The sequence below is a fragment of the Coregonus clupeaformis genome, chromosome 21 (assembly GCF_020615455.1).
Source record: "Coregonus clupeaformis isolate EN_2021a chromosome 21, ASM2061545v1, whole genome shotgun sequence".
Taxonomy (NCBI): domain Eukaryota; kingdom Metazoa; phylum Chordata; class Actinopteri; order Salmoniformes; family Salmonidae; genus Coregonus; species Coregonus clupeaformis.
The window spans coordinates 28496150-28520086 of NC_059212.1; the positions used below are offsets into that span (position 1 = coordinate 28496150).

Below are 23937 nucleotides of genomic sequence, written 5' to 3' on the forward strand. Positions count from 1 at the left end.
TGGAAAAATTACTTGTCATGCACAAAGTAGATGTCCTAACAGACTTGCCAAAACTATAGTTTCTTAATAAGGAATTTGTGGAGTGGTTGAAAAACGAGTTTTAATGACTCCAGCTGTAGATAGCAGAGATTTTTGATGTACCGATTCCATGGCACATGGTTTATGAACTGATTTTCAATTTAAATGATTATATAAAATTTGTGCAACCAATAGAATTAATGAAAATATATATATATATATATATATATATATATATATATATACATACATATATACAGTGGGGAGAACAAGTATTTGATACACTGCCGATTTTGCAGGTTTTCCTACTTACAAAGCATGTAGAGGTCTGTAATTTTTATCATAGGTACACTTCAACTGTGAGACGGAATCTAAAACAAAAATCCAGAAAATCACATTGTATGATTTTTAAGTAATTAATTTGCATTTTATTGCATGACATAAGTATTTGATCACCTACCAACCAGTAAGAATTCCGGCTCTCACAAACCTGTTAGTTTTTCTTTAAGAAGCCCTCCTGTTCTCCACTCATTACCTGTATTAACTGCACCTGTTTGAACTCGTTACTTGTATAAAAGACACCTGTCCACACACTCAATCAAACAGACTCCAACCTCTCCACAATGGCCAAGACCAGAGAGCTGTGTAAGGACATCAGGGATAAAATTGTAGACCTGCACAAGGCTGGGATGGGCTACAGGACAATAGGCAAGCAGCTTGGTGAGAAGGCAACAACTATTGGCACAATTATTAGAAAATGGAAGAAGTTCAAGATGACGGTCAATCACCCTCGGTCTGGGGCTCCATGCAAGATCTCACCTCGTGGGGCATCAATGATAATGAGGAAGGTGAGGGATCAGCCCAGAACTACATGGCAGGACCTGGTCAATGACCTGAAGAGAGCTGGGACCACAGTCTCAAAGAAAACCATTAGTAACACACTACGCCGTCATGGATTAAAATCCTGCAGTGCACGCAAGGTCCCCCTGCTCAAGCCAGTGCATGTCCAGGCCCGTCTGAAGTTTGCCAATGACCATCTGGATGATCCAGAGGAGGAATGGGAGAAGGTCATGTGGTCTGATGAGACAAAAATAGAGCTTTTTGGTCTAAACTCCACTTGCCGTGTTTGGAGGAAGAAGAAGGATGAGTACAACCCCAAGAACACCATCCCAACCGTGAAGCATGGAGGTGGAAACATCATTCTTTGGGGATGCTTTTCTGCAAAGGGGACAGGACGACTGCACCGTATTGAGGGGAGGATGGATGGGGCCATGTATCGCGAGATCTTGGCCAACAACCTCCTTCCCTCAGTAAGAGCATTGAAGATGGGTCGTGGCTGGGTCTTCCAGCATGACAACGACCCGAAACACACAGCCAGGGCAACTAAGGAGTGGCTCCGTAAGAAGCATCTCAAGGTCCTGGAGTGGCCTAGCCAGTCTCCAGACCTGAACCCAATAGAAAATCTTTGGAGGGAGCTGAAAGTCCGTATTGCCCAGCAACAGCCCCGAAACCTGAAGGATCTGGAGAAGGTCTGTATGGAGGAGTGGGCCAAAATCCCTGCTGCAGTGTGTGCAAACCTGGTCAAGACCTACAGGAAACGTATGATCTCTATAATTGCAAACAAAGGTTTCTGTACCAAATATTAAGTTCTGCTTTTCTGATGTATCAAATACTTATGTCATGCAATAAAATGCAAATTAATTACTTAAAAATCATACAATGTGATTTTCTGGATTTTTGTTTTAGATTCCGTCTCTCACAGTTGAAGTGTACCTATGATAAAAATTACAGACCTCTACATGCTTTGTAAGTAGGAAAACCTGCATAATCAGAGTATCGCAGTGGTCTAAGGCACTGCATCGCAGTGCTAGCTGTGCCACTAGAGATCCTGGTTCGAATCCAGGCTCTGCTGTAGCCGGCCGCAACCGGGAGACCAATGGGGCGGCGCACAATTGGCCCAGTGTCGTCCAGAGTAGGGGAGGGAATGGCAGGCAGGGAGGTAGCTCAGTTGATAGAGCATGGCGTTTGCAACGCCAGGGTTGTGGGTTCATTTCCCACGGGGGGCCAGTATGAAAATAATAATATGCACTAACTGTAAGTCGCTCTGGATAAGAGCGTCAGCTAAATGACGTAAATGTAAATGTATCAAATACTTGTTCTCCCCACTGTATACTACCAGTCAAAAGTTTACATTTGATTGAGTGTGCCTTAAAAGTTAATTTGTGGAATTTATTTCCTTCTTAATGCATTTGAGCCAATCAATTGTGTTGTGACAAGGTAGGGGGGGTATACAGAAGATAGAGCTATTTGGTAAAAGACCAAGTCCATATTACGGCAAGAACCGCTCAAATAAGCAAAGAGAAACAACAGTCCATCATTTACTTTAAGACATGAAGGTCAGTCAATACGGAACATTTCAAGAACTTTGAACGTTTCTTCAAGTGCAGTCGCAAAAACCATCATGCGCTATGATGAAACTGGCTCTCATGAGGACCACCACAGCAATGGAAGACCCAGAGTTACCTCTGCTGCAGAGGATAAGTTCATTAGAGTTATCAGCCTCAGAAATTGTAGCTGAAATAAATGCGCCAGAGTGCAAGTAAGAGACATCTCAACATCAACTGTTCAGAGGGGACTGTGTGAATCAGGCTTTCATGGTCGAATTGCTGCAAATAAACCACTGTTAAAGGACACCAATAATAAGAAGAGACCTGCTTGGGCCAAGAAACACGAGCAATGGACATTTGTCCTTAAGGCTGGAGTCCAAATTGGAGATTTCTGGTTCCAACCGCCGTGTCTTTGTGAGACGCGTGTGGGTGAACGGATGATCTCCGCATGTGTAGTTCCCACCTTAAAGCATGGAGTAGGTGGTGTTCTGGTGTGGAGGTGCTTTGCTGGTGACGCTGTCTGTAATTTATTTAGAATTCAAGGCACACTTAACCAGCATGGCTACCACAGCGTTCTGCAGCGATACGCCATCCCATCTGGTTTGGGCTTAGTGGGACTATAATTTGTTTTTCAACAGGACAATGACCCAATACACCTCCAGGCTGTAAGGGCTATTTTACCAAGAAGGAGAGTGATGGAGTGCTGCATCAGATGACCTGGCCTCCACAATCCCCCGACCTCAACCCAATTGAGATGGTTTGGGATGAATCGGACGGCAGAGTGAAAGAAAAGCAGCCAACAAATGCTCAGCATATGTGGGAACTCCTTCAAGACTGTTGGAAAAGCATTCCAGGTGAAGCTGGTTGAGAGAGTGTGCAAAGCTGTCATCAAGGCAAAGGATGGCTATTTGAAGAATCTCAAATATAAAATACATTTTGGTTTGTTTAACACTTTTTTTTTTTTTTTTTTGGTTACTACATGATTCCATATGTGTTATTTCATAGTTTTGATGTCTTCACTATTATTCTACAACTATAGAAAAACCGTTGAATGAGTAGGTGTGTCCAAACTTTTGACTGGTTATTTATATATATATATACACACACACACACTGCTCAAAAATATAAAGGGAACACTTAAACAACACATCCTAGATCTGAATGAATGAAAATCTTATTAAATACTTTTTTTCTTTACATAGTTGAATGTGCTGACAACAAAATCACACAAATGATCAATGGAAATCAAATGTATCAACCCATGGAGGTCTGGATTTGGAGTCACCCTCAAAATTAAAGTGGAAAACCACACTACAGGCTGATCCAACTTTGATGTAATGTCCTTAAAACAAGTCAAAATGAGGCTCAGTAGTGTGTGTGGCCTCCACGTGCCTGTATGACCTACCTACAACGCCTGGGCATGCTCCTGATGAGGTGGCAGATGGTCTCCTGAGGGATCTCCTCCCAGACCTGGACTAAAGCATCCGCCAACTCCTGGACAGTCTGTGGTACAACGTGGCGTTGGTGGATGGAGCGAGACATGATGTCCCAGATGTGCTCAATTGGATTCAAGTCTGGGGAACGGGCGGTCCATAGCATCAATGCCTTCCTCTTGCAGGAACTGCTGACACACTCCAGCCACATGAGGTCTAGCATTGTCTTGCATTAGGAGGAACCCAGGGCCAACCGCACCAGCATATGGTCTCACAAGGGGTCTGAGGACCTCATCTCGGTACCTAATGGCAGTCAGGCTACCTCTGGCGAGCACATGGAGGGCTCTGCGGCCCCCCAAATAAATGCCACCCCACACCATGACTGACCCACCGCCAAACCAGTCATGCTGGAGGATGTTGCAGGCAGCAGAACGTTCTCCACGGCGTCTCCAGACTCTGTCACGTCTGTCACATGTGCTCAGTGTGAACCTGCTTTCATCTGTGAAGATCACAGGGCGCCAGTGGCGAATTTGCCAATCTTGGTGTTCTCTGGCAAATGCCAAACGTCCTGCACGGTGTTGGGCTGTAAGCACAACCCCCACCTGTGGACGTCGGGCCCTCATACCACCCTCATGGAGTCTGTTTCTGACCGTTTGAGCAGACACATGCACATTTGTGGCCTGCTGGAGGTAATTTTGCAGGGCTCTGGCAGTGCTCCTCCTGCTCCTCCTTGCACAAAGGCGGAGGTAGCGGTCCTGCTGCTGGGTTGTTGCCCTCCTACGGCCTCCTCCACGTCTCCTGATGTACTGGCCTGTCTTCTGGTAGCGCCTCCATGCTCTGGACACTACGCTGACAGACACAGCAAACCTTCTTGCCACAGCTCGCATTGATGTGCCATCCTGGATGAGCTGCACTACCTGAGCCACTTGTGTGGGTTGTAGACTCCGTCTCATGCTACCACTAGAGTGAAAGCACCGCCAGCATTCAAAAGTGACCAAAACATCAGCCAGGAAGCATAGGAACTGAGAAGTGGTCTGTGGTCACCACCTGTAGAACCACTGCTTTATTGGGGGTGTCTTGCTAATTGCCTATAATTTCCACCTGTTGTCTATTCCATTTGCACAACAGCATGTGCAATTTATTGTCAATCAGTGTTGCTTCCTAAGTGGACAGTTTGATTTCACAGAAGTGTGATTGACTTGGAGTTACATTGTGTTGTTTAAGTGTTCCCTTTATTTTTTTGAGCAGTGTATATTAGATGTCTCCCAGCTCTGCGGATTTTGTTGGGAAGAGACAATCATTAGATAATTTGTTTTGATACTGTCCATATGTATGTTGTTTTTGGTTGCAGGTCCAGGAATGGCTGAAGAATTGCAACATTTACCTGGAGCTAATTCTGCCGATGGCACTGCTGGGTGATTTGTAAAGACAGTCAATTGATCAATAATATAATATACTTTTAGCAAAAATGTTTAATTTACAATCTGTGGAAACTATGAGAATAAAAAGGTTCAGAACTTTTGTGAAACATCACAGCACAGTTAAAATATATTGCAAATAAAAATGGATGGTGTTAAGAGATTTGATGGGAGGGGTTGAGTGGAGCTGAAGGCACACACCTGTCTATATAAGGTCCCACAGTTGACAGTGCATGTCATAGCAAAAACCAAGCCATGAGGTCGAAGGAATTGTCCGTACAGCTCTGAGACCGGATCGTGTCGAGGCACAGATCTGGGGAAGGGTACCTACACATTTCTGCAGCGTTGAAGGTCCCCAAGAACACAGTGGCCTCCATCATTCTTAAATGGAAGAAGTTTTGAACCACCAAGACTCTTGCTAGAGCTGGCCGCCCGGCCAAACTGAGCAATCCGGGGAGAAGGGCCAATGGTTACTCTGACAGAGCTCTATAGTTCCTTTGTGGAGATGGTAGAAACTTCCAGAAGGATAATCATCTCTGCAGCACTCCACCAATCAGGCCTTTATGGTAGAGTGGCCAGACGGAAGCCACTCCTCAGTACGAGGCACATGATAGCCCGCTTGGAGTACCTAAAGGTACCTAAAGACTATCAGTCCATGAAAAACAAGATTCTCTGGTCTGATGAAACCAAGATTGAACACTTTGGCATGAATGCCAAGCATCACGTCTGGAGGAAACCTTGCACCATCCCTACTGTGAAGCATGGTGGTGGAAGCATCATGCTGTGGGGATGTTTTTCAGTGGCAGGGACTGGGAGACTAGTCAAATCAAATTCAATTGTATTTGTCACATGCGCTGAATACAACAGGTGTGGACCTTACAGGGAAATGCTTGCTTACTTACAAGCCCTTAACCAACACTGCAGTTTTTAAGAAAAATAAATGTTTAAGTAAAAATAAAAATAACATAATTAAAGAGCAGCAGTAAAATAACGGTAGCGAGGCTATATACAGGGGGTACCGGTACAGAGTCAATGTGCGGGGGCACAGGTTGTACATATGTACATGTAGGTAGAGGTTAAGTGACTAGTCAGCATCGAGGTAAATATGAACAGAGCAAAGTACAGAGAGATCCTTGATGAAAACCTGCTCAGGACCTCAGTCTGGGGAGAAGGTTCACCTTCCAACAGGACCACGACCCTAAGCACACAGCCAAGACAATGCAGGAGTGGCTTCGGGACAAGTCTCTGAATATCCTTGAGTGGCCCAGCCAGAGCCCGGACTTGAACCCGATCGAACATCTCTGGAGAGACCTGAATATAGCTGTGCAGCGACGCTCCCCACCCAACCTGACAGAGCTTGAGAGGATCTGCAGAGAAGAATGGGAGAAACTCCCCAAATACAGGTGTGCCAAGCTTGTAGTGTCATACCCAAGAAGACTTGATGCTGTAATCACTGCCAAAGGTGCTTCAACAAAGTACTGAGTAAAGGGTCTGAATACTTATTTAAATGTGATATTTCAGTTTTTAATTTGTAATAAATTAGCAAAGAGGTTGACACTTTTTTTTTGCTTTTTCGTTATGGGCTACTGTGTTTAGATTGAGGGGGAAAAAACAATTTAATCAACTATAGAATAAGGCTGTAGAAAATGTGGAAAAAGTTAAGGGGTCTGAATACTTTCCGAAGGCACTGTAGGTTCAGAACTTTTGTGAAACAGCACAGTTAAACATTTATGGCAACTAGAAATCGATAGATGGGAAGGGTTGAGTGGACTGAATGGGATTAAAAACAAACTAAAGTTAACTATTGTAAAATACATTGTCAGTAAATGTGTATAGTATGTATAAGCTGGAAGTAGAAGCCTAAGTGTTGTTGTCCATTTACTTTACTCCAATTAGGGGAGGGGTGGTAGGGTTAGGGGAAAATAATAAAGGAAAATATATTTACAAATAAATGGGGGATTGGAAAAGATGCAGACAATTACGTTGATGGAAGCTACACTATCTGCAATATTAAAGCTGATCTACCCCCTAACAAAATAAAAGGCGCTAGTGTTCTACTACTTTACTCGACGGTGGAAATGGCTGAATGGTCCATATTTTGAAATAATTAATAATACTAAAAATGTATTGCATTTATGTAGTGCCTTTCCAGATGCTCAAAGCGCTGAAAGGGGGGGAAACTCAACTCATCCACCACTAATGTGTAGCAACAATTTGGGAAATGATTTGTATCTTCTGACTGCATAGAGCTGCTACCTTGTAATGGAATAAGGATGTAGGCTAGGCTCTGTCCATGCATTTAGTCCAAGCAGCCAGACAAACAGTTGTGTGTTTGCTCTTGAAACATGTCACCCCACATCATGGGGTCATGGTGACCCTCAATGCAGGCTGTTTCCAATGGGTAGCTTCCCAAATGACACCTTATTCCCTATGTACAGTGAGGGAAAAAAGTATTTGATCCCCTGCTGATTTTATACGTTTGCCCACTGACAAAGACATGATCAGTCTATAATTTTAATGGTAGGTTTATTTGAACAGTGAGAGACAGAATAACAACAAAAAAATCCAGAAAAACGCATGTAAAAAATGTTAGAAATTGATTTGCATTTTAATGAGGGAAATAAGTATTTGACCCCTCTGCAAAACATGACTTAGTACTTGGTGGCAAAACCCTTGTTGGCAATCACAGAGGTCAGACGTTTCTTGTAGTTGGCCACCAGGTTTGCACACATCTCAGGAGGGATTTTGTCCCACTCCTCTTTGCAGATCTTCTCCAAGTCATTAAGGTTTCGAGGCTGACGTTTGGCAACTCGAACCTTCAGCTCCCTCCACAGATTTTCTATGGGATTAAGGTCTGGAGATTGGCTAGGCCACTCCAGGACCTTAATGTGCTTCTTCTTGAGCCACTCCTTTGTTGCGTTGGCCGTGTGTTTTGGGTCATTGTCATGCTGGAATACCCATCCACAACCCATTTTCAATGCCCTGTTTTTGGCCGTAATGACCATCGTTATGTTTGGAGGAAAAGGGGGTGCTTGCAAGCCGAAGAACACCATCCCAACCATGAAGCATGGGGTGGCAGCATCATGCTGTGGGGGTGCTTTTGCTGCAGGAGGGACTGGTGCACTTCACAAAATAGATGGCGTCATGAGTAAGGAACATCTGAAATTAGCCCACCCAACTACCTCATCCCTATATTGTTATTTATTTTGCTATTTTGCACCCCAGTATCTCTATTTGCACATAATCTCTTGCACATCTAGCATTCCAGTGTTAATACTAATTGTAATTATTTTGCACTATAGCCTATTTATTGCCTTACCTCCATAACTTGCTACATTTGCACACACTGTATATATATTTTCTGTTGTATTTTTGACTATGTTTTTTTACCCCATATGTAACTCTGTTGTTTTTATCGCACTGCTTTGCTTTATCTTGGCCAGGTCGCACTTGTAAATGAGAACTTGTTCTCAACTGGCTTACCTGGTTAAATAAAGGTGGATATATTGAAGCAACATCTCAGTCAGGAAGTTAAAGCTTGGTTGCAAATGGGTCTTCCAAATGGACAATGACCCCAAGCATACTTCCAAAGTTGTGGCAAAATGGCTTAAGGACTACAAAGTAAAGGTATTGGAGTGGCCATCACAAAGCCCTGACCTCAATCCTATAGAACATTTGTGGGCAGAATTGAAAAAGCGTGTGCGAGCAAAGAGGCCTACAAACCTGACTCGGTTACACCAGCTCTGTCAGGAGGAATGGGCCAAAATTCACACAGTTTATTGTGGGAAGCTTGTGGAAGGCTACCCGAAACGTTTGACCCAAGTTAAACAATTTAAAGGCAATGCTACCAAATGCTAATTGAGTGTATGTAAACTTCTGACCCACTGGGAATGTGATGAAAGAAATAAAAGCTGAAATAAATCATATTATTCTGACATTTCACATGCTTAAAATAAAGTGGTGATCCTAACTGACCTAAGACAGGGAATTTTTACTAGGATTAAATGTCAGGAATTGGACATGTTCATTGACATAATCACACCTAGGGCTGTTGCGGTGACCGTATTACCGCCACACCAGCAGTCATGAGTCGTGACCGCAGTAAAATTCCACGTGACTGAGTCACTTTAATCTCCTTTTATACACTGGTCATGCTTTGGTAGTACCCAACTTGCTAACTACCTTCAGGTCCTAATGGTTGGTACTCAGGGCTCTATTGTCCCTCTAACCACTCTGACATCAATGCAAATGCAATCGAAAATCACATCAAACACTTATCAAAACAGTATGCCGTTCTTACTTTTTAAAACTCACCACTGTGATGATCAATTTGAAGAAAGAACTTCAACAGAAGGTTGAAACCGTGTAAAACATGGTTGTGGTGGATGTTGTTTCAAAGCCTAACACAACTAAATGGACAGCGCTTTCTAAGGTGATGATTAATTCAAAACATCCATATTCATATTAGAGCTTATGCATAGGCTTATGAATTACAATGATTGTGCTGTTATACAATACATAGCCTACTGCATATTACGCATGGCAGAAAAACATGAAAGAGAACTGATTTTAAGATGTTTTTGGTACTTTATTGGTCTAGTCTTTAAGTGTGGACTTTTATTATGCATACTAGATGGACTGGTTACCTTATGCTACGCTCAAATGTATATCCATGAGTCTGGGAGAGAACGTATAGGCTTAGGTGATGCTGTTGGTTCATTGATTGTGCAGGGCGGCTTACAGTTAGCCTACAATTAGTGAATTTGTATTTGATTTTTAATAGCCTAGTAATAGGGATAAAAAATAAAAAAAAAACATAATTAATTGGGTGACACATTACCTTTTTAGCTATACAGAATATCTCACCACCATGCGTTTCCATCTCCTCCTTTATTCCTTTCTTGAGCGCGCAGGCGGGCTGTCAACAGTTTAGTGAAATATGTTTTGTTGGGGAAACATGTTACTGTTGATGTTCCCGACCGGATTTCACTTGGTTTCCCAAATCAAGCACTGGGTAGCTGCAGGAACAAGGTTGGAGAGCCCATGGAATACAGAGCTTGGGCGGATATCACATGCGCCGCTATAAAACTGAAGTATCTTACAAAATAGACCAGCTGGAAAGCGCACCGCCTCCATTCTCTATTTGAGTGCATACAGATCACGTCTTTTTTCCCCAGTCCTTGTTCCTGCCCATTTGATAATGGACCATTCTACAGTACCAATCAAAAGTTCGGACACACCTACTCATTCAAGGGTTTTTCTTTATTTGTACTATTTTCTACTTTGTAGAATAATAGTGAAGACATCACAACTATAAAATAACACATATGGAATCATGTAGTAACCAAAAAAGTGTTAAACAAATCAAAATATATTTTAGATTCTTCAAAGTAGCCACCTTTTGCCTTGATGACAGCTTTGCACACTCTTGGCATTCTCTCAACCAGTTTGTTTGCTGCTTTTCCTTCACTCTGCAGTCCAACTCATCCCAATTGGGTTGAGTTCGGGTGATTTGTGGAGGCCAGGTCATCTGATGCAGCACTCCATCACTCTTCTTCTTGGTAAAATAGCCCTTACACAGCCTGGAGGTGTGTTGGGTCATTGTCCTGTTGAAAAACAAATGATAGTCCCACTAAGCCCAAACCAGATGGGATGGTGTATCGCTTTAGAATGCTGTGGTAGCCATGCTGGTTAAGTGTGCCTTCATTTCTAAATAAATCACAGACTGTGTCACCAACAAAGCACCATCACACCTTCTCCTCCATGCTTCACGGTGGGAACCACACATGCAGAGATCATCCGTTCACCTACTCTGCGTCTCACAAAGACACGGCGGTTGGAACCAAAAATCTCAAATTTGGACTAATCAGACCAAAGGACAGATTTCTACCGGTCTAATGTCCGTTGCTCGTGTTTCTTGGCCCAAGCAAGTCTCTTCTTATTGGTGTCATTTTTAGTAGTGGTTTCTTTGCAGCAATTCGACCATGAAGGCCCGATTTCACGCAGTCTCCTCTGAACAGTTGATGTTGAGATGGCTGTTACTTGAACTCTGTTAAGCATTTATTTGGGCTGCAATTTTTTAGGCTGGTAACTCTAATGAACTTATCCTCTACAGCAGAGGTAACTCTGGGTCTTCCTTTCCTGTGGCAGTCCTCATGAAAGCCAGTTTCATCATAGTGCTTGATGGTTTTTGCGACTGCACTTGAAGAAACTATCAAAGTTCTTGACATTTTCCCTGTTGACTGACCTTCATGTCTTAAAGTAATGATGGACTGTCGTTTCTCTTTGCTTATATGAGCGGTTCTTGCCATAATATGGACTTGATCTTTTACCAAATAAGGTTATCTTCTGTATACCCCCCCCCTACCTTGTCACAACACAACTGATTGGCTCAAACACATTAAGAAGGAAATACATTCCACACATTAACTTAAGGCACACCTGTTATTTGAAATGCATTCCAGGTGACTACCTCATGAAGCTGGTTGAGAGAATGCCAAGAGTGTGCAAAGCTCTCAAGGCAAAGGGTGGCGACTATGAAATTATATTTTGATTTGTTTAACACTTTTTCAGTCACTACATGATTCCATATGTGTTATTTCATAGTGTTGATGGCTTCACTATTATTCTACAATGTAGAACATTTTAAAATAAAGAAAAACCCTGGAATGAGTAGGTGTGTCAACTTTTGACTAGTACTGTAGATCATATTTTTTAAGACAAGATTACATTGAGAATAGTCTAATGGGTGAAAGTATGATCACTTGATGAGAGAACAGCTGGGCAGCATGAGGCAAGGAACAGAGCACAAGCTTTTTTTGCTACTTTCTCAAATCATCAATAGCCTATAGTCGCACCATGAAGCCCATATATGTTTTGATTTCTAAGACATTTTTAATGTTTGTATCATTCACAACTAAAGTTGCCAAATAACTCTAAATCTACCATAGGACCTGTTTTCAAATTATCACTTTTACGCTCAAGATAGCCACTTCATATGCGCACTCGCTCCATAATGGGAAAAATAGCCTTTCTATTTTATTCAGTGAAGTTCTTTTACATGACAATAACCGGCTGACAAAATGTCATGACCGCCACAGCTCTAATCACAGCGTCTCAAGATGCTTGTATGATCGGTTTCATTTCTTGAGAGCTTTGATACCCCTCCCCCCTAATTTAACTGAGCAAGTGAGAAGCCCTAACAATGAATTCCTGTATAAATTTGGTAAGCATGCATAAATGAGAGAAGTAGACTGAGACTTCTCCTCGTCCTCCTCCTCCTGATCTAATAGTGCCAGTGTAGTCTCCAGCAGGGATCTATGGGCTGGTTATTCATTTAGATGAGCAGGGAGATTTGTCCCAGCCGGCACTCTCTTCTTCCTCTCCTCCTCATCTGCTCAGTGGCAGATCCAGGCTGTGTGTTATGTAATGGTCAGGTGATGTGCTGGCCTGCCTGGCTTCTTAGTATACTAGTCTGCTATTCCACCAGCAGCTCAGATCAACTCAGCTCAATGCTAGGCTAGCTGACACGCCCTAAAGACGCTAGGCTAGCTGACACGCCCTAAAGACGCTAGGCAAGCTGACACGCCCTAAAGACGCTAGGCAAGCTGACACGCCCTAAAGACGCTAGGCTAGCTGACACGCCCTAAAGACGCTAGGCAAGCTGACACGCCCTAAAGACGCTAGGCAAGCTGACACGCCCTAAAGACGCTAGGCAAGCTGACACGCCCTAAAGACGCTAGGCTAGCTGACACGCCCTAAATACGCTAGGCTAGCTGACACGCCCTAAAGACGCTAGGCTAGCTGACACGCCCTAAAGACACTAGGCTACCTGACACGCCCTAAAGACGCTAGGCTACCTGACACGCCCTAAAGACACTAGGCTAGCTGACACGCCCTAAAGACGCTAGGCTAGCTGACACGCCCTAAAGACGCTAGGCTAGCTGACACGCCATAAAGACGCTAGGCTAGCTGACACGCCCTAAAGACACTAGGCTAGCTGACACGCCCTAAAGACGCTAGGCTAGCTGACACGCCCTAAAGACGCTAGGCTAGCTGACACGCCCTAAAGACACTAGGCTAGCTGACACGCCCTAAAGACGCTAGGCAAGCTGACACGCCCTAAAGACGCTAGGCTAGCTGACACGCCCTAAAGACGCTAGGCAAGCTGACACGCCCTAAAGACGCTAGGCAAGCTGACACGCCCTAAAGACGCTAGGCTAGCTGACACGCCCTAAATACGCTAGGCTAGCTGACACGCCCTAAAGACGCTAGGCTAGCTGACACGCCCTAAAGACGCTAGGCAAGCTGACACGCCCTAAAGACGCTAGGCTAGCTGACACGCCCTAAAGACGCTAGGCAAGCTGACACGCCCTAAAGACGCTAGGCAAGCTGACACGCCCTAAAGACGCTAGGCAAGCTGACACGCCCTAAAGACGCTAGGCTAGCTGACACGCCCTAAATACGCTAGGCTAGCTGACACGCCCTAAAGACGCTAGGCAAGCTGACACGCCCTAAAGACGCTAGGCTAGCTGACACGCCCTAAAGACGCTAGGCAAGCTGACACGCCCTAAAGACGCTAGGCAAGCTGACACGCCCTAAAGACGCTAGGCTAGCTGACACGCCCTAAAGACGCTAGGCTAGCTGACACGCCCTAAAGACGCTAGGCTAGCTGACACGCCCTAAAGACACTAGGCTAGCTGACACGCCCTAAAGACGCTAGGCTAGCTGACACGCCCTAAAGACGCTAGGCTAGCTGACACGCCCTAAAGACGCTAGGCTAGCTGACACGCCCTAAAGACGCTAGGCTAGCTGACACGCCCTAAAGACGCTAGGGCTAGCTGACACGCCATAAAGACGCTAGGCTAGCTGACACGCCCTAAAGACGCTAGGCTAGCTGACACGCCCTAAAGACGCTAGGCTAGCTGACACGCCCTAAAGACGCTAGGCTAGCTGACACGCCCTAAAGACACTAGGCTAGCTGACACGCCCTAAAGACACTAGGCTAGCAAACGCCCTAAAGACGCTAGGCTAGCTGACACGCCCTAAAGACACTAGGCTAGCTGACACGCCCTAAAGACGCTAGGCTAGCTGACACGCCCTAAAGACACTAGGCTAGCTGACACGCCCTAAAGACGCTAGGCTAGCTGACACGCCCTAAAGACGCTAGGCTAGCTGACACGCCCTAAAGACGCTAGGCTAGCTGACACGCCCTAAAGACGCTAGGCTAGCTGACACGCCCTAAAGACGCTAGGCTAGCTGACACGCCCTAAAGACACTAGGCTGGCGAAACGCCCTAAAGACGCTAGGCTAGCTGACACGCCCTAAAGACGCTAGGCTAGCTGACACGCCCTAAAGACACTAGGCTAGCTGACACGCCCTAAAGACGCTAGGCTAGCTGACACGCCCTAAAGACACTAGGCAAGCTGACACGCCCTAAAGACGCTAGGCAAGCTGGCCAGGCTGGCTGTATATGTAATGAGGCCTTGACTAATACTACTATTTATTTTGCAATTCATAATTTTTTTATCGCGTTAATGTTTTTTTTAGGATATTCGGGAATTAGATACAGATCACTGTAGATGTGCATTTTTATGAGTCATCATGATGACACAGATCTATACGTCTCTATAAGGAAATGGTGTTAGTCAGAAATCTGTAATGCTTATTGCTTACCGCAGTCATTCGGTGCAAAATCGTGTCATTTTGAATGAGGCCAGCAGTCTGTCCATGCAGGTCAGTTGTTGTGATCATCCTCTCTGTGTTTAAGAGTTCACAGCCCGTTGTTGTTGACAGATCTCTTTCTATTGAAGCATCAGTTAATGCAGGAGCTGAATGTCAGCCTAGTATCGGTCCACACAAACTGGGCAGGACAAGGAAGGAGCTCTGTTTGGACTACTAAGGGCCTGTGTCCCAAATGGCACCCTATTCGCTTTACAATGCACTACTTTGACCATAGCCAGTCCTATGGGCACTGGTCAAAAGTAGGGCTCTGGTCAACAGTAGTAACACTATGAAGGGAATAGGGTGCCATTTCCAGTGTCGTTCTGTCTGGCTTGTGTATACACCCTTTAATAGGCGCTGTTACTTCTGTAATTTGACAAACCAATAGCATTAACCGGTGAAGGGTCTTGGACAAACAGACTAGTGGGGCGGTCCTCTCGCCGCTAACTGCAAACAGAGCAGAAACACAAGGCGGCCATACGCTCTTGGTCTTCCTCCCTCAGCCTGGATTTGATGGGAGACAGAAGCCCATGCACTAACACAGCCACACAAATGGCCTTATATTGAGGTAAACATTTGACACCTTTTACAATTAGGCTTCCCACACGACGTGGCTGACTGGGATGACATGTACTAGATCGGTAAGAGTCATGATTAACACCCATCTCAATCTCTCTCATTGGTTCACTTTCAGCTGTGCTCCTCAATCTAACACCTTACGTCAAGACTTTCCCTTGAAGGACAATGATGGTCCACAATACTGTACATCTGCTGTACATTTTCTCATTGTCCTTAACGGCATCTTGTTTCATACATAATGTACGCATCTTGTTTCATTGTAATGTACGAAGATCCAATCACTTGCAGGTGCTAGGGTAGAAAAAATTCAACTTCTGAAATGAAGGTAGATACCTGTACACTGATGAATGATCCAGCGGTTTGTTGTGTTTCGATTTCTGAAGGTCTTCGTCAGCCTTGAGCCTTAATGGTGTCTTCTCTCTCTCCGTGTAGTTGGTGATATCTGCTGAAGATGAGTAGTACGGGGGAGAACACCCCTGACCCTGCTGCCAGGGGAGAGTCCCTGAAGCGGAAAGAATGTGGCCCGGACCTCCTGGGGCCCAGGTAAGATCAGCTGTCAAACACACACACAACCTTAGGATGCATCCCAAATGGCACCCTATTCCCTATATAGTGCACTACTTTTGAACAGGCCTTTATGGGCCCTATATAGGGATTATGGTGCCATTTGGGACACTGCCTTATAGTTACAGATCTCACTCCAATGCGCTTGCGCCCACACACACCTCAACACACACACACCTCACCACACACACACACACACACCTCAACACACACACACCTCAACACACACACACACACACACACACACACACACACACACACACCTCAACACACACACACACCTCAAAACACACACACACCTCAACACACACACACACACCTCACCACACACACACACACACACCTCAACACACACACACACCTCACCACACACACACACACACACACACACCTCAACACACACACACACAAACCTCAACACACACACACCTCAACACACACACACACCTCAACACACACACACACACACACACACACACACACACACACACACACACACACACACACACACACACACACACACACACTTCAACACACACACACACACACACACACACACATCAACACACACACACACACACACCTCAACACACACACACACCTCAACACACACACACACACACACACCTCAACACAACCTTAGTTACAGATCAGATAGTCTACATTTATTTTCTTTGCATAGGAAAATGTGCACATTTCATGCAATTCTACTACACTTTATATGACTGGAGACGGTAGCAGACTTTTTTAATACGACAAAAATTACAGGGTAGCCTACTCTGCTGACACTGACAAACAGATAAATAAAAATGACGTTGCCTGATCATATATTAGGCCTACGAAAGTGACGACACATACAGTATGACGTCCATCTAACCTGGAGGAGGAAACTATTTTCCAAAAACGAACGAAGGTGGCACTGGCCCAATGATAGACAGTGAATATGCACACTCACCGGGGATATTGCCGATGTTCTCCGCTGGTGCCAATAAGATGGCTACTTTTCGCGCAATTAAGTTGAGAATTTTGATAACTAAAAGACAGATTAGAGTCTTTACATTGTCTTCTCTTTACAGCAATAGCCATTTGTTTTCCAAACTATTTTTCCTCGATTTGTATTTTAAATATTGCGATATGCCAAGCTTGGGGTCTCTGCTTTTCACTGACAGTCGCAACTCAGCAATCATCTATTTGGTATTTGCCACGCGATCTGCCCAAATTGTTGGCCCTTCCAACCGTAGACAATGCGATAAAAAAATATAAAAAAATAAGCTAATGATCCTCTGTGGCCAAATCCTGTGCTTTCTGGTGTAGTAACCTATTTTGAATGATTGGATTTGTTTCTGTATAGACCAGCGTAAGCTAATTAGGCTATATAAATTTGGTAATTCAATTTACTTTAGGGAAAGCTTCCCCTAGCCGTATGGACGTGCTGCCTATGTATTCTAACATTTTTATTTATTTTATTTTACCTTTATTTAACCAGGTAAGCCAGTTGAGAACAAGTTCTCATTTACAACTGAGAACTGGCCAAGATAAAGCAAAGCAGTGCGATTAAAAAAACAACAACACAGAGTTACATATGGGGTAAACAAAACATAAAGTCAAAAATACAACAGAAAATATATATACAGTGTGTGCGAATGTAGTAAGTTATGGAGGTAAGGCAATAAATAAATAGGCCATAGTGCAAAAATGGTTACAATTTCGTAATTAACACTGGAATGATAGATGTGCAAAAGATGATGTGCAAATAGAGATACTGGGGTGCAAAATAAATAACAATATAGGGATGAGGTAGTTGGGCGGGCTAATTTCAGATGGGCTGTGTACAGGTGCAGTGATCGGTAAGCTGCTCTGACAACTAACGCTTAAAGTTAGTGAGGGAGAGATAAGAGTCTCCAGCTTCAGAGATTTTTGCAGTTCGTTCCAGTTATTGGCAGCAGAGAACTCAAAGGAATGGCAGCCAAAGGAGGTGCTGGCTTTGGGGATGACCAGTGAGATATACCTGCTGGAGCGCAGACTACGGGTGGGTGTTGCTATGGTGACCAGTGAGCTAAGATAAGACGGGGATTTGCCTAGCAGTGATTTATAGATGGCCTGGAGCCAGTGGGTTTGGCAACGAATATGTAGTGAGGGCCAGCCAACAAGAGCGTACAGGTCACAACGGTGGGTAGTATATGGGGCTTTGGTGACAAAACGGATGGCACTGTGATAGACTACATCCAATTTGCTGAGTAGAGTGTTGGAGGCTATTTTGTAAATGACATCGCCAAAGTCAAGGATCGGTAGGATAGTCAGTTTTACGAGGGCATGTTTGGCAGCATGAGTGAAGGAGGCTTTGTTGTGAAATAGGAAGCCGATTCTAGATCTAACTTTTGATTGGAGATGCTTAATGCGAGTCTGGAAGGAGAGTTTACAGTCTAACCAGACACCTAGGTATTTGTAGTTGTCCACATACTCTAGGTCAGATCCGCCGAGAGTAGTGATTCTAGTCGGGTGGGTGGGTGCTAGCAGCGTTCGATTGAAGAGCATGCATTTAGTTTTACTAGTGTTTAAGAGCAGTTGGAGGCTACAGAAGGAGTGTTGTATGGCGTTGAAGCTCGTTTGGAGGTTTGTTAACACAGTGTCCAATGAAGGGCCAGATGTATACAAAATGGTGTCGTCCGCATAGAGGTGGATAGCATCTTCAAATTGCTCATCGGAATTCGGTAAGAATGACGCTCGCCATTGCAGCCGAGTTGCATGTTAAGATGAATTACAGTAAACTAAATGTGATTTATATCATTCTGAGAACCGTGGGTGGACACCTTAATCACGTTACGCAACCAATGCATATGGGTCTAGTAGATTTCTTAAATGTCCGGTAAATTAAAATGCTGCGGGTCAAATGTCCGGCGCCACATTTTCCTAACGGAAACCCTGTTACAGATCACTCAGATGAACTGCTCTAGAAGGTCATTCCACAGTCAGGTCATACGCTGGTCATACGGTTATATTGGCTGCATCTCAAATAGCACCCTATTCCATATACAGTGAGGGGAAAAAAGTATTTGATCCCCTGCTGATTTTGTACATGATCAGTCTATAATTTTAATGGTAGGTTTATTTGAACAGTGAGAGACAGAATAACAACAAAAAAATCCAGAAAAACGCATGTCAAAAATGTTTATAAATTGATTAGCATTTTAATGAGGGAAATAAGTATTTGACCCCTCTGCAAAACATGACTTAGTACTTGGTGGCAAAACCCTTGTTGGCAATCAGAGGTCAGACGTTTCTTGTAGTTGGCCACCAGGTTTGCACACATCTCAGGAGGGATTTTGTCCCACTCCTCTTTGCAGATCTTCTCCAAGTCATTAAGGTTTCGAGGCTGATGTTTGGCAACTCGAACCTTCAGCTCCCTCCACAGATTTTCTATGGGATTAAGGTCTGGAGACTGGCTAGGCCACTCCAGGACCTTAATGTGCTTCTTCTTGAGCCACTCCTTTGTTGCCTTGGCCGTGTGTTTTGGGTCATTGTCATGCTGGAATACCCATCCACAACCCATTTTCAATGCCCTGGCTGAGGGAAGAAGGTTCTCACCCAAGATTTGACGGTACATGGCCCCATCCATCGTCCCTTTGATGCGGTGAAGTTGTCCTGTCCCCTTAGCAGAAAAACACCCCAAAAGCATAATGTTTCCACCTCCATGTTTGACGGTGGGGATGGTGTTCTTGGGGTCATAGGCAGCATTCCTCCTCCTCCAAACACGGCAAGTTAAGTTGATGCCAAAGAGCTCCATTTTGGTCTCATCTGACCACAACACTTTCACCCAGTTCTCCTCTGAATCATTCAGATGTTCATTGGCAAACTTCAGACGGGCCTGTATATGTGCTTTCTTGAGCAGGGGGACCTTGCGGGCGCTGCAGGATTTCAGTCCTTCACGGCGTAGTGTGTTACCAATTGTTTTATTGGTGACTATGGTCCCAGCTGCCTTGAGATCAATGACAAGATCCTCCCGTGTAGTTCTGGGCTGATTCCTCACCGTTCTCATGATCATTGCAACTCCATGAGGTGAGATCTTGCATGGAGCCCCAGGCCGAGGGAGATTGACAGTTATTTTGTGTTTCTTCCATTTGCGAATAATTGCACCAACTGTTGTCACCTTCTCACCAAGCTGCTTAGCGATGGTCTTGAAGCCCATTCCAGCCTTGTGTAGGTCTACAATCTTGTCCCTGACACCCTTGAAGAGCTCTTTGGTCTTGGCCATGGTGGAGAGTTTGGAATCTGATTGATTGATTGCTTCTGTGGACAGGTGTCTTTTATACAGGTAACAAGCTGAGATTAGGAGCACTCCCTTAAGAGTGTGCTCCTAATCTCAGCTCGTTACCTGTATAAAAGACACCTGGGAGCCAGAAATCTTTCTGATTGAGAGGGAGTCAAATACTTATTTCCCTCATTAAAATGCAAATCAATTGATAACATTTTTGACATGCGTTTTTCTGGATTTTGTTGTTGTTATTCTGTCTCTCACTATTCAAATAAACCTACCGTTAAAATTATAGACTGATCATTTCTTTGTCAGTGGGCAAACGAACAAAATCAGCAGGGGATCAAATACTTTTTTTCCCTCACTGTATAGTGCACTACTTTTGACCAGAGCCTGTCTGTTCATACACTGGTCAAGCAATGGCAGAATACAGTGACGTTTATTTTGGTTGGGCTGTCGGCTAATCTAAGGTACCTGTATAGGCTATCTATATTGCTTGCTTAAGCTTTGATAAACAAATGCCACACGTATTGCTGTGTTTTTCCTAATCAGTGTGACCCTGCCCTCCCTGCATCGTCATCTTACCTGTGTCTCTGTCTCCACAGCCCCAAGCGGAGCACGGAAAAGCCAAACCGGGAGCATGAAAACAAATACATTGAAGAACTGGCTGAGTTGATCTTTGCAAACATCAACGACATTGACAACTTCAATGTCAAGCCTGACAAATGTGCAATCTTGAAAGAAACTGTGAAGCAGATTCGTCAAATAAAAGAGCAGGGTAAGGCTTTCTTTATTTGACTTGATCCTTTTATTTTCTACTATTGAGTGACTTGCCCTTCATTTTAAGCACACATATTCCTATATGTCACAACAATTACCTACGTTCTTCAAAACACCATCCTTTACTGTGCGTTTTTTATGTGTGCGTGTGCATTTGTGGATGTGTATGTATTTTAGTCAGCTGCGAGATGCGTTGTGGGGTCCTGATGACTCAGTGAGATGTCTGTGCTTGGAAGGTGTCTGGGGGAGAGATGTGCTGAAAGGGCATGGTGTGTGTGCGCCTACCTACCTGTCTGTTTTTGTGCCTGTCTGCGTAGAAATACAGACTGCTCTCTGGAAGGGCAGACTGCAGCAGATCAGACACACACACACACACACACACACACACACACACACACACACACAGCGGCAGTGAGTCAGTCAGATGAGATGCTCTTCATGATGATGATGATGACAAAGAAGAAGCAGGCTATTTGTGATTCACTCACTGGATTATGTAATAATGCGCAATGTGATGCAAGACTCTGAATTGGTGTGAGCGCCTGTGGCAGAGAGCGAGCGAGAGAGCTCTGACAGTACGTAGGTTGCATCTCCAACGGAACCCTATTTCCTTTATAGTGCACTACTTTTGACCAAGGTCCATAGGGCTCCGGTCAAAAGTAGTGCACTGTATGGAATAGGGTGCCTTTTGGGACGCAACCCCTACTGTATGATGTGAAAAGCTTCCTGCAGTTCCAGCTTTTGATAACATGTTAGTATGAGAGTCAGCTTACTGTATTATACAGTGTGTTGGTGTTGTTATTGTCTACAGTTTGTGCAGCTGCAGTGCATACAGCAGCGTGCGATGCTGTGAAGACAAAACTATCCTTAATATTGATGGATTTGTCATTCTACATGATAAGATATTGATTTTGAGCGTTTAAGCTAACACACAGCTTCCCACCATTATGTCGGTCACACAATTGCACTCAATTCTCTTAGCGGCATTTTTACAGAATATATTTATTCATGGTTGAATGGCGGTTATGTTTAACAGCTGTTTACTGTAAAATGTTGGCCAATTCAGTCTCAAAACAGCAGTCAAGGTCTGCGTCCCAGATGACTCCCTATTTCCTATATAGTTAACTTATTTTGACCAGATCCGTATGGGCCCTGGTCAAAAGTAGTGCACTATGTAGGGAATAAAGTGCTATTTGGGACAAATGCCGGAGGCAAGAACAATCCCAGGTACGGTAGTTACAACCTTACATGTGTTGTGTACCACAGAGCACTGGGTCCCAGTCCATCTCCACTGAGTTTAGTGATTGAATGGAGAGTAATGTTGAGCTCGCTCTGCCCAGGCCCACTGCAATGGGTTCTCCCTCTCCCTCACTCACTCACCCTTTATCACTGGATCCAACATGGATCCTACTTGGTTTTGTTAATTACATCTACGTTGACAGCAATGTGTTGGTGTGTAGGCCCAGTGTGAATAGAGGGTAGCTGGTGTACATGATGTACAGGCCCAGTGGTAGTTGATGTACAGGCTCAGTTTACAGGGACATGAATGTCAGCTATGTACCCTAATGAGGCAGACAGGACAGACAACAAACAGCTTGACTCTGTAGTGGCACCAACCAATGGAGAGAGGGGGAGAGACTGTAGGGGAGGGGCCTAGTGAGGAATTAACACCACACTCAATGATGCACACTGGTATTTAAGTCAACCGTTGCAAATATTATTGCCAAGTAAATCAACAGTACTGTGGGAGACTGTTTAATGGGAAATTATGTTGCTAATGGTAATCAGTTGGCTCTGACAAAATAATATTAATACAACAACACCTGTTGTAGTAATTGTCAAGGACCCTCAGAGCTGGTAAAACGATTGCATCTGATAAATGAATCATCAACCACACAAACCACCAATTGTAATTGGTCTTATCTTTTTCTAAAATAATAATTTTGTCAGTTAGAATGACAAATTGGTTGTGTTGTCTTCTGTTCCTCCCATCTCAGGATTTTGTTGAGACAATGGTATGTTTTAGTCAGGTTTTCAACAAAACACTCCCTCTGCTGCTGCTGACGACATGATTACATGTTAAGTTGTGAAACATGTCTAACAACCTCCTCTCTCTCTCTGTCTCTCTGTCTCTCTGCAGAGAAAACGACTACTGCCAATGCAGAGGATGTACAGAAAGCAGATGTCTCGTCAACAGGCCAAAGCGTTATTGACAAAGATGCTCTTGGACCAATGATGCTCGAGGTGGGTGGGAGCACACACTATTGACAACACTCACTCTCAAGTCACATGATTAGCAGGGCTTGTGAAATCGACACTGATTTAGATTTTGAACACATTTAAAAGATATAGGGGTATACAGTGCATTGGGAAAGTATTCAGACCCCTTCACCTTTTCCACCTTTTTTTTTTACGTCACAGCCTTACTCTAAAATGGATTAAATTGTTTTTCCCCCTCATCAATCTACACACAACACCCCATAATGACATGTTTTTATATATATTTTTCAAATGTATTAAAAATAAAACTTTTGTGCCAGGTTTCCTCCAGACATGATGCTTGGCATTCTGGCCAAAGAGTTCAATCTTGGTTTCATCAGACCAGAGAATCTTGTGTCATGGTCAGAGTCCTTTAGGTGCCTTTTGGCAAACTCCAAGCGGGCTGTCATGTGCCTTTTACTGAGGAGTGGCTTCCGTCTGGCCACTCTACCATAAAGGCCTGTTTTGGTGGCGTGCTGCAGAGATGATTGTCCTTCTGGAAGATTCTCCCATCTCCACAGAGG

At 44.2% G+C, this 23937-nt stretch overlaps 1 protein-coding gene across 5 annotated transcripts in view; it reads left to right on the forward strand.

Annotated features, from left to right (window-relative positions):
* Window positions 1-23937, forward strand: part of LOC121535180 (nuclear receptor coactivator 2) — a 71691-nt gene that overhangs the window by 17925 nt on the left and 29829 nt on the right. For all 5 annotated transcript variants that reach the window (XM_041841973.2, XM_041841977.2, XM_041841976.2 and 2 more), the window contains 3 exons: window positions 15991-16101; window positions 20980-21152; window positions 23295-23398. In XM_041841973.2, the coding sequence (XP_041697907.1) occupies window positions 16010-16101; window positions 20980-21152; window positions 23295-23398 (369 nt within the window). In that variant the 5' untranslated portion in view covers window positions 15991-16009. The remainder of the gene's footprint in view (window positions 1-15990; window positions 16102-20979; window positions 21153-23294; window positions 23399-23937) is intronic.